This window comes from Diadema antillarum, unplaced genomic scaffold (genome assembly GCF_040938485.1).
Source record: "Diadema antillarum isolate AM-2024a unplaced genomic scaffold, OU_Dant_1.0 seq00000321_RagTag, whole genome shotgun sequence".
NCBI classification, from domain to species: Eukaryota; Metazoa; Echinodermata; class Echinoidea; order Diadematoida; family Diadematidae; genus Diadema; species Diadema antillarum.
The window spans coordinates 707,260-719,566 of NW_027271340.1; the positions used below are offsets into that span (position 1 = coordinate 707,260).

The following is a 12,307-nucleotide window of genomic DNA, read 5'->3' on the forward strand; positions in this document are numbered from 1 at the left end:
CAACAAAGCAGAACAAAAGAAGATAGCATGCATAAGTTCTACATTAGGTGATTAAGCAAGCCGTATCATAATGGAATTACATTGCAATATTTCTGAAATATTGTATGTGAGCCTCCTATGTCATCATCCTTTGTTTGGTGTAATTTGTTGTGGGTTTTTCAGAGTATTAGTTTCTCCGATCAAGGACCATAATGGCCACAATAAATTCCACATATCTTTACATGGTCCTGTCGATTTATGTACTACATGATGTGAAAGTATGAAAATCGTTTGGATTTTCCTTTAAAACTACTGGCCCGGTGATTGCTTGCTTTCAAGTATTCAATGCTTCATTAGCTGTCACATAAAATTAATAAATTCAAAACCAAATCAAATCCTGAATAAACACACATCATCCCACAGGTCACTCATCACACATTAGCTAATCTTAAAAGAGAAATAAATAATACATAAGCTTAAACTAAAACATAATATTCAAAACTGGGCTTTAATTATCAACTTTACACCTTGCAACATAGAAAAAAAAAATCATGTTACAGGAATGTGGCCTCATTACAATGTGTTTGGCTGTAAATCCTAAATGTTCACAGTGCATGGTAGGAGCAGTGAGACTAAGACATAGAAAAATCTGAAAAATAAGACTGCTTGTTTAATCTTAAACACATACAAAAGACATCCCCTCATAATGCCAAACATCAATATTGATTTCGTGATTGGTTTTACTTTCTGCACATATGCTCATGTAAAATTCCCAGCTACTTGAATCAAAGAAGTGGTATTCACCAGCTAGTTGCAGTATATACATTTGACAGCAAGGTTGCCATAAGTGAAGTGCTGGACTTGCCAGATAAGATGGCTTAGGGTTATAGCGCAGAGTCAAGTTCTATTCTATCAAAAAATCAACTTCATCGAAGAGAGTTGTGCTGGTGTGTCTACCTTCTTGCAATGGAAAGTATGTTCAATTCACTTTCACTTAAGGCAGTGTGCGTCTAGAGGAGGATGCTCTCGAAGCCAAAAAATCAGGACAAATATTTGGCTCTCTTGAGAAAAGTTAGCAACATGGCACATTTCGTCCTTTTTCGTCCCTTTCTATACACTGTTAATTCACCAGCTGATGAGCTAGCAGACTCAATCCCTGTGAATTTTTGCATCATGACTAAGGCCTTATAATATTGTATCCAAAACTAACAGCAACAAAAAGAAAAGAAACAGAAATAAGGACGCCAACACACAAGGAGGAGAAATATTGTACACATTACATGATTGACTTCACTTGACATATGTGTCAGTTAAAATGTTACGACATGAACACTGCTATGAATTACTGAATAAATACATCACATACATGGCTTAAAAAGTTGCTTGCAATAATCTCTGGCCGTTTCCTTCCAAAGAGTATGGATTTTTGCAAACACTCAATATGAGGTTAGATTAATATATCACTATACAGTTCCTTACATCATTAACAGCTACAAGATTTAGGAGATTTTAGCAGGAAATTCATAAGGTACATTAATCAAACTCATTTGGACAGACACAGTGTGCTTGAAATAGCAGGGCAATGCGTGCCCTCGAGCAAATGGAGAAAACCAAATTCGCACATTTAAATTGCATACTTTGGGATGAATGAGTGAGGTTGAAAAACTGACAAAACCTTTACTGATATTGACGGTTGTCGTTGTTGCTGATGTTGTAGCTGTTGCTATTGCTGTTGATGGGCAACCAGATGGGGATGGAAGCAACTCACGAGGTCAGACATGTCACTCATGATTACTTGACATTACTACACACACTCTCTTTCTCTCTCCACTTCAAAACAGACATAAACCTAATAATCCTCCCACTTCCTCTGAGGTCCCCCGCCTCTGGGTGAGAACTTCCCGCTGCCCCTTCTGTTCCAGTTGTCCTGCTGGTATCCCCCTCGGTAGCCCCCTCTGAAGCCTCCCCGACCCCCCCTGAATCCACCGGGACCTCCGCCATAGCCCTGGTTACCGTAGCCTTGATTGCCGTATCCCTGGTTGTAGCCACCACCGCCGTAGCCGCCCTGGTGGTAGCCGCCCCCGTAGCCGCCCCTGTTGTAGCCGCCTCCTCCCCATCCTCCGCCGCCGCGTTGCCTGTTGAAGTTCTCCTGCTGCCACCGCTGTCTGCCGTTGTTGCCATACCAGTCGTCTCGCCCGTCGAATGAACGCTTCATTCCCCGCCTGTTGTTGGGACCACCGCGCTGGAAGGGTCTGCAAAACGATACAGAAGCATTACAACTTCCACTATACATCCATCTCTTGTCTTGTCTCAAGTCATTAACATGCAATGGCTAGCTCAATATACTTAAAGCGGGTTTGACACTTTCTCCATACCACATAAACATAACAAAATCAGCTCAAAAGTAGTATCAGGTTAAAAGTGACTTTCTTTGTGATAAAGTACAATGGTTCCAAAACTAGAAGCCTCTTGATGGAAGTGCCATGCAAGTTCATCTAAGTCATGGGTACTTTGGAAAACTTTGCTTAAATTATCATACACAGAATTCACCCATTTAAATAATACAACTCAGTCAAAATCTGTTCTGAAAGGCTGCTTATAGGAAGGTGAAATATTCCTTCATCATATCATTACAAAATATCTCTCTCTAGCGTGCCTGAAAGGGCTTTGGATCAAAGGCCTCATACTTTAAATCAAGCAAGTGCTTATTCACTTTACTTGTGCAACAAGAAATATAAATTGCCCTGGCAAGCAGGCAAGTTGGTCTGTGGAATGTGTTTATTATGCAGATCAATAAGCCAATTCACAGTTGGCGCTCGTCTGCAATGACCTCTGGAACCACAGACTTTACAGAACATGGACTTATCTTTTAAGAGCACTTGAAAACAGCCAAGCAAAGATGGTAATTTACATGCAAGTGCTGCATGAAAGTCTTTTGTTTTTTGGTTGAAAAGAAAACCATTCACCTGGTTCATACATGAGTACTCATTACATAGTTTCCATGAAGACCTATCCAGTTTTCAAATTATATATCTCAGTTACAAGTCAATTTCAAGAGGTCTGCAATGACCTATATCTGCACATGCTCAGATGGTAACTGTGAACTGGTTTATTGTACAATCAACCCTTACTAATAACCCGTTGACACTCAGACTTGGACAGAAAACAAACATTTCCGCAAGTGTTCAATATATTGAACAAGCAACTACCCATTCATTTTTACTTGCTCAACATTGAATATCAGTTACCCCGAACAAGCAGGCATGCAGATGTGTTGCATCCTACATTACATGAGTTAGTGAGGGGTGAATTCATGCACCCACCTGTTGTTCAGCCTTGGTTTCATCACCACATAGTGGTTCAAGACAGGCGGCACCCGGGCTCCCTTGTTCATGTACTCCTGGAACACGTCATCCGCGTCAGAGAATCGGCCCGCAAAGAGCGCCTCGTAGTTGGCGAGCACTTCTTCGCTGACGGGCTCTGCGCCGGCCTTGGGGGTCTCTGTCGTCTCTGCTTCTGTCATCTTTGAGGATTTGGGTGTTCTGGACATCCGAAATCAGATTCACGATAAGTGAGAAAACATACAACATTACATTGTAAATGTCTTCACAAAATAGACACCTTGCCGTAATATATCTGCCATTTATCATTCACAAAGGTATACAAGTATACACTGTAAACATCACAGTTACACTATGTGGTTACAGGATAAGTGATTTGTATTGGGAATGATCCATTTCTACACATTGTATGTGTAAGTCTCTTCTTTCAAGCAAGGGTTAAAAAAAAGTAACAAAAATCCTCCACATACTGTATGGGCATGCAGTGTACAAGTTACAGGAAGTACCATGCCAATAGCATTAGATGTCTGTATATAGAGGTGCTCAAGATGGGGAGAGTGCCTTGTGAGATGGAGCCCACCTCATGAGTGGATTTCCCGGACTGAAATTGGAGCTTATGGCCTTTTTCACGGCATGAAATTTTCACATATTGCCACTGGCATCCAATGCATAAAGAGTCAAACCACCAGTTTTCAGGCACTTCAGCTTTCTGCAATACAAGATGTATTTGATTCAACTACAATAATACATACAAAATCACATCTACAACAATTCACTGTATGTATCTCAATGTTGATTTTGTTAAATGCATCATAGAATTTCACAAAATCCCTATACATGTATGTATCACCTTGATAATCCACCAGAATCCGTCTGGCCCCTCCAGAATTCAGACATGCTCTATGATCAATGTCATTGCGCATAAAAGGCTGTTGGAAAATGTGCCGCGCCATACCTTGTTGGCACAAGGTTGCATCGGGGACATTGAAGCGCCCATTGGTGTCCGAATTCTGGCGAGTCGGCACTTGCATTCAACCCCCGTACGTTTCGTCACTGCATCGGCACATACAGAGATTTTGTTTTTCTTTTGTGTTTTGGCGGATACCATCACACTCTGAGATTGCGATTTAGCAAAAAATCTCGCAACAGAACGGTGTTTTTCTTGATTTTTAGCACTTTTTGGGCGAACCCAATTCTTAACATTGGACTTTATTCACGTGCGTTTTGGTAAAGTTGCGCCGATTCTGTGTTTTTAACGGCGAAATATGGGATTTTGGATGGATTTTTGGAGGTGAGTAAGGGACTTTCCTGTTGTGAACGACAGTGCCAGAATGTAAAATGATGTTATCATATGCGTTTGTTGTGGCAACAGAATTTGCTGGCTTGTGAGCTAGTGATATTAGTGTCCAGGTTCTGGTAGGTGGCCAAAAACTTGTGGTTTTACTCGCTAGTGTAAACAAGAACTTTTGCATGCATTTTAATTTCGCGAATCTTGGCTCTCACAAAATTTGCAAAGTTAAAGTGTACGCGAACATTCATCGCTTAGACTTTTACAGTAAATTGTGAGTGAAACAAATTGCCAATAATATTCAAATTCAGCAGTCCAAGGGTTTGTATTTAGAGGCTATGCACAGCTACAATTCCAATGAATCTAAAATTACATTGAATACTAGAATCTATATAATGTGTTACTGTGGGTTAGTTTGCAAAATGGCTGTCCCCCCGCCTGGCCTTGTTTCAGATTCAGCTTCCCTAGAGGCTATATGAGATGATGTGATTGTGATGTCACTGACACTGCAATCCCAACTCTGAGTAGCTGACACTCTCTCTACATCCTTACTGCGACCAGCAGCCCCATACGCATAGTGTAATGGGGCTGCGGACTGTAGCATTCACGATCATGACAGGGTAGTATCGCGGATAAATATTAGCTTAAAATCGAAAAATTTCTTCAATTTGAAGACTTACCAGTGAAGTTGAAGTATTGACAACAGGCTTCGGGCAACGTTTGGTTCTGCCAATAGTCCCTTTCTGTTCGAATTGATGACTTAATGTGACTCAGTAAAGAGGAACCTGGGAGAGCTACACTGAATTGATGGCCAGCGCATGCCCACACATCACATATACACAAATTTCAAATCCATTGACCGGATAAGATGTCTGTGTGCACATGCGCTGGCCGTCAATTCAGTGTAGCTCTCCTAGGTTCCTCTCGACCGAGTCACATTACATATAAGTCATCAATTCGAACAGAAAGGGACTATTGGCAGAACCAAACGTTGCCCGAAGCCTGTTGTCAATACTTCAACTTCACTGGTAAGTCTTCAAATTGAAGAAATTTTTCGATTTTAAGTTGATATTTATCCGCGATTCTACTAGTACCCTGTCATGATCCTGAATGCTACAGTCCGCAGCCCCATTACGCTATGCGTACAGCTGTATGGGGCTGCTGGTCGCAGTTATCTATGTACATCCTATTCCTAGATCGAACGTTAGAGCTAACGACTACGTTAGACAGTCTACTTATACTTTCTTTTTTTGGCAGTGTATACAACCACATGCGTGTGTCTTTACCATCCAGCCACACGAGTGTGGTTGTAGCCATGGCCCAAGTCGCTGGATACAGCCACACTCGTGTGTATTAAATGTACAACTGTACATATCCACACACACGGCTGGAGAAGCTGATCGCCATGCGTGTCAAGCACATGAACACCACACAACCAGCAGACTAGCTTGCTCGCAAAGGCAAAGCGATGAAAGTACCTAACCTCATTTTCATACCTTCTAATATTGTTTTCTTACAAATATATTTTTCGCTCCATTTTCATCGTATTTGCGTGATACAATGGGTTTAGAATAAATAGCAATGTTACAACTGCCGCTAAATTTGGGGACTTCGGATTGACATCGCTAGACTGCTGGTGGTAGGCCCTACATCGTGACTTCGGGTGCTAGCGATCGCTCAGCGCAGCTAGCTGCAGCCAGCGCAGTTGTGCCGCCCGCCCCAGCAGGGACCCGCGCGCCGGCTGCCTGTGTACGCGGCAGAGAAAATGCACGTGTTGTGATGTTGATCGCGCAGCTCTGAGCGCAAGGCTCGCGGCGCTGCTCCTAGCTAGCTGCGCAATTTGCGAGTACCCGAACGAAGAACGACGCGATGCATAATCAATCGTAAATCAAAGTCCCAAAATATTGATTTTAAATTCATTATTTAAATTTATTTAAATTCATTATTATTATCAAATAAAGAAAATGAGAATAAAGTTTAAAATGAAAAAAGTGAATTTGTCTAGATTTATTAAATGAGGTTAATCTAGTAGGAGGTACATTCATCGCTTTGGGGTGGTACATCAGTCATCATATCAGTCCGGGAAACCCGCTCATGAGGACTGCTCCCCCGTACGAGGACTGCCCCGCCTCATGAGGACCCCCCGTACGCCTCATGAGGCCCCCGGGGGAAGGCCTCAAGAGGCCCCCTATTCACTTCTTATTCATCTCACATCTGACGTATAACTTTGCACGGTGATTTTTTTGTTACACACACATGTCCAATATCCATGATGAAAAGAAGAAAAAAAATCCTGTCCGTTTTTTTCTTCAAAAATCAAGTTTTAATCAACCGATGCAGAGCGCCCATCAAAACACGGGCGCCAGCGTGTTCGCACAATGCAAGACGGCCGCACCTGGCGGCCTGATCGGACTAAATATTTTCGGTGCTTTTTTTCTGCGGCTCTCACCTCTCCGCGCGCGAATCAGCCTCGTGAAGCTGAAGTCTGACATCTTTTTACACAAATTCGTAACGAGAAAAATAAAATCAGTACTAACCTGATCTTGTGCATATATTCCAAATTACTATTCGACACTGATAGAGTAAGTGGGTACTACACTACAGTTTCTTAGCAAACTAATCACTCATGAGCGGGTTTCCTGGACTGATATCGCGTACTGATGTGGCCACACACAGCGTGTTCCCCCACTACGGAATATACAGCTTCTCCGTGTGTGTGGATATGTACATTACACACGAGTGTGGCTGTATCGAGTGACTCAGGCCATGGCTACAACCACACTCGTGTGGCTGGATGGTAAAGACACACGTGTGTGGTTGTCTAGATATAGATCTACACTCATCATAACACTGCCTTTTTTTTTGTTACCACAGAGACTCCAACTCTCCCGTTTTCGACGGGAGAACTCCCGCCGAAAACCCATTTTTGCACAATCTCCCGTTCTCCCGTTTGAGATTTGATTTCTCCCGCCCTGGCACTGTGTCTCCCGGTGGAAAGGCTTTCTTACTTATTTTTATCGTATGTTGAAAAAATAAGCCTTAGATAGCACCAGAGAACATCTAGAATCCTAGGAACTTCGCGCTTTGCACACATCAACTTGGAGTCTACCGTTTGCTAGGGGTTTCGGGCGGGAGAATCTCCAGATCAGAAGGTGCTTGGGGTTGGAGTCTCTGTTACCATGAATAATGATCATGATGATAATGAAATTACACACAGTCATACAAATAGACACTTGAAAGTTGAGTAGAAATCATACACTTGCTACTCGGTCAGTAGCCGAGTTATGGATCCCGATTGTGAGTGGACTCTTAATGATTTTTATCTGCCTGTAGAAGGTCTACATGTGTAGCAAGGAGCATGCATGTTGCACATACCTCATTTACACAGTCTAACACGTTACACGTGCTACGTGAAAAGCCAATGCTATAAAGTACAGCCGGTGCACAAAAGAGGTCTCCGATCTCCTCTCACGACATGCCTCATGATAAGAATTCTTAAGGAAAGATTGTGCATAAATGGGCAATCATACTGGAGAAACCCCAACAACAGCAAGTGTTCGAAAATTCGTTTAAAAAAAATGAGTTGTATGGTAACAACAATAGTTACTTACATACTATTTCACGTCGGACAAGGCACGCTCCAGTTTGAGTTACAGGCGACAGATCAGACAGTAGCTAGAAATCCACACCATGCGCATATGCACGTCCAACGCATCGCCGGATTGTACACACACACACACACACACATGCACACAGGCTAGGCTTTTTCGATCCGTCAAATTCACTTGGTGGCGGCGTAGATGGCAGCACACTGCGACTCCGCTTTTATCCAATAGCTGGCGCTAGATCTACAGCAATTCAACGACGCCCAAAGGTGATGATGGCATGGATTGCATACACAATAATTTTCACATCATCTTTCAGCCGTCATCATAAAGATGAACATAATATTATTAATGTTTATCTACAAGTGATTTTGTTTCCATTCGCTTTGATAGCAAATTTCTTTATTACTGGTCAAAAATATTAATGGATTCTTTTTAAACATCTTACCATTATGCAGGTTTGTCTTTCATTTCCTATCATTTTTCATTCCTCCATAGCATTTTGAATTTCACTTCTTTGTGAATTTACAATATGCAGCCAAAATAGTGCCGTTTATAATTAATGTTATGCCATCATATCTTATTTAAAGCTTAAAGGATCTATGCAGTGGAATTGCATGGTGACATTATTTTGATTCATGATACTCTGATCATCAGTTATGTGGCCAAAAGATATCTAGATCTTGATCATGTGCGTCATATCTTATGATAACATTTCTAAAATTTTTCTTCAGATTACTTGGATACGTCCAAAAAAAAAAAAACCCAACCAAACAAAAAGCAACAACAGCTTCCGAAGCCAAATTCTGACTGTGACATCATCTGTCAATCATTGCTGAAGTACCGAGATGATTGACAAAAGACATTCGAATGTGCCTTCCCCCTTAACCCAGCATAACTTGCATGTTTCCCGATGATCTATCTTTTGTTAATCGTATTAGTAACGCAGAGAAGTAGAGGTATGTAAGGGGTAGAATATGTGAGATAACATAAGCCCTGACGGCGTTGATGAAGTGATGTATAAGTCTCAGAAAATTTGGAATAAATGCAACAATATTGCTGACAGTTTATTTGTTTTCACTTTGCTATATCTAAGCCAATATCTCTTCACTCATTTGTCAAGTTTTCCTGCAGCGCCCCCTCTTTATTTTTTTGTTAAAACAAAAGAAATAAAAAGAAAAAATGAAATGAAGTAGCACCAGAAATATTGCTTGCGCCCCCTCTTTATGGAATTCCTGGATCCGCCCCTGTAATTATCGACTGCTGCTCCGAGGGGCACAGGTAAAACTTTTTGCCCTGAGGTGATTTTCTCAACAGTGCTATGGCCCGAGATGAAGTCGAGGGACAGCACTGTTGAGAACTTGCCTAAAAGGCAAGTATAGTTTTAACTTTAGCCCAAAAGAAGCAGTCAATATTTGTTTTATATACCACATCCGCATTATTCTAGAGGTATACTTTATGCTAAAGTAAGGCATTGAAACTCAAATTGTGCTACCGGTCAGAGAAATTACATTATATACATGTAGGGCACATACATGAAATACTGAATATAATAATTATTTCTCAATGTGCAAGCAAGAAATACGCGCTTACAATAGACCTATAGGCCTACTACTGACGCGCATCTTAACGGCCAGCTGACTACTGGGTAGTATGATAGCGAAAACTAGTGACTACACCATTGACCAATTCAGAATCAAGAATTCATCAAAATGAGGTACAGTGCTCATGAATATAAAATTTTATACCACACACACGGTTTTCATACCCCACACATATTTTTCTCTTTGTTCCTGAAAATAACCACTTGAATATAAATCTATTGATGCGAATTTATAAAGGAAGAGGCATATGTTATACGATCTGCCTGCAACAACAACAAAAAAGTTTTTTTTTTTTTTTTAAGGATGGTAGGTACGTCGCATAACTAGTACTAGTAGGTATCCTACAGATGTACATGTACATGATTGTGGTGATTTGATATGAGACAATCTTTCATCTAAATGCAATGCGCCTTCAACTGCGACTTGTAAAGGAGAGCTGCGCGACACGTACAGGAAACGTCTGTAAACACAACTACACTGTGGAATAAGCTTGACTCATTATTGAGTGATACATGCACGCCATTAAAACCAAAACAACAACAACAACAACATAGCGTTAGCTAGCTGACGCCGAAAATCTGCACGATGTAACCGATGGCGATCTTACATTTTGAGAGAGAAGAACTCTGGCAGGGCCAAGAATAAAGTACTGCTGTGAGTGTTTGTCTCCGATAATCTGTCTGGGACTGAGAAAGGCCTTGTCGAATCGGGAAACGTCGATATCCTCTGAGTCTGAGTCTGATGTGCCCTCGCCGAGGCAGCCTCAAGATCAACGAGCGTTTTCCCCATTGAAACCGCGATACCGACAGACCGTACACAAGGACGCCCAAGCAATAGCAACCAAGTGACGCATCGATGCGCTGGGCCATGGGATTTCCATTCAAACTTGAAGTCACTTCAAACTTCAGTCTACAATGCGTCGTTGTGTTTGACGATGGGATTTAGTCTTCATAATCGGACAGAGCAAGAAATGGCATGAAAACAACATGTATTCGTAGTTTTTACCGAGCCAAAATTGCAGCATGACTGAGGAACTGTGTTACGAACGACTGTCGATGAATGACGATTGAATGAACAGTCACAGTATACATACCAGCCGGCAGCCACTGCCACACATGTCGCCACTGCAGTACACTACACCATAACTAACGTTAGTGTAGTAGCAGCCAGTGCAACAGTTACGACTGCAGCAACGACTGCAGCAACGACTGCAGCAACAAAGGGTAAACTCTGTTCATGAATCCTGATTCTGTTTATCAAGAGATGTCAGTCAATGTATAAACGTTTACGCTACTAATCTACATATTGTTAATGAAATACCGTACCAGGGGGGCATTTCATCAACAAGTTCGTCGGAGGTTTTCACCGACAAAGTTGCTATCAGCCAATCAGACGCAAGGATTTCAGTAGCTTTTAACAGTTGTCAGTGTAAATCACTGACAAAAAGTTTCATGAAACGGTCCCCGGGTAGATACTGTGTCTATAGTTGAGTGACCCGCACCTTGTTATAAATATAATTACCATAGTTATGGGTAAACTCGGCCTAGCGGGTAAAGTCGGCCTCCAGCGCGTACAGTACATAAAATTGTACTGTGCGCGCTGGCGGCCGAGTTTACCCATAACTACGGTAATGTTTATGCATGTTTAAATCACATTTCGTCACTGAAATCCTACGAAATCCCACTCACATACAGGAAAAATGCTGAAGATTCCAATAGAACCACAATTTCACTGATTGATACCGGAAATTTGCAGCTACCATCGTCAAATGCGAACAATGCAAAATAGTTGTGCGCAAAGGAAGGGGCCCGCACCTGATCACCCTGCGCTCCCACCGACAAAGCACCTAAACGACGCGTGCAGGTGACCGTGATGCTCCCGGCTCCCATAGGCAAAGCACGTAAAAGACGCGTGCGGGTGACCGTGATGATTTGACACTTATAACAAGTAATTTGTAATATAAATTTAAGATTTTCATGAAAAATTGTTCGGTTTTCAGCTCAGTTTGCTTGGTTGTGGTATTAAACCCTACAAAGTTTCAAGCGTGCTGAACACAGTCCTGGGGCTGGGTATACATTTTTGTTCAGTGCGCTTGTTGCAATTTGACACAGGGTAACGGTATTTAAATAGGGCCCCTGATGAGGTGCGGGCACCTCACTATACTATTTAAGACCTAATCTTCTGTCATTTCTTGGACGAGCATAGCAAGACATCAGTAGAAGTAGAATTTTAAGTAGGACCTATGCTGTATACTATTACTAGAGAGGTGTCGTTAGATAGAGCCCGACATTGTGGTCACTAATTAAATGGAAAGAAGCACTTCAGTGTTCACATACTGTCCTACACCATCATGTGCATGTTATTTTCATACAACTTCATGTTTTGATGTAGAATCTATGCTTTTTCATTTGATCCACAGATGGCGCGGCAAACGTTCTGCTGCACCAGCAATGTGCTGGTGCTTCCTGTGTGCGGGATCTTTGTCTCACT

The 12,307-nt window shown here is 41.9% G+C and overlaps 1 protein-coding gene across 1 annotated transcript; it reads right to left on the reverse strand.

Annotated features, from left to right (window-relative positions):
- Positions 1–488: 488 nt before the first annotated feature.
- LOC139730557 (uncharacterized) lies at positions 489–8,242 on the reverse strand. The gene is made up of 3 exons (XM_071641409.1): positions 8,220–8,242; positions 3,303–3,521; positions 489–2,231 (listed from the first exon to the last, which is right to left on the reverse strand). The coding sequence occupies exons 2-3, from the start codon at positions 3,500–3,502 to the stop codon at positions 1,829–1,831; spliced, it is 603 nt and encodes a 200-aa protein (XP_071497510.1). The 5' UTR covers positions 3,503–3,521; positions 8,220–8,242; the 3' UTR covers positions 489–1,828.
- Positions 8,243–12,307: the final 4,065 nt, after the last annotated feature.

What these genes read in the sequence shown, in the direction of transcription:
- LOC139730557 (XM_071641409.1), bottom strand. Translation starts at nt 3,502, where the DNA reads ATGACAGAAGCAGAGACGACAGAGACCCCCAAGGCCGGCGCAGAGCCC. An exon ending in AAACCAAGGCTGAACAACAG is followed by an intron (nt 2,232 to 3,302) that starts GTGGGTGCATGA and finishes ATCGTTTTGCAG; the next exon opens with ACCCTTCCAGCGCGGTGGTC.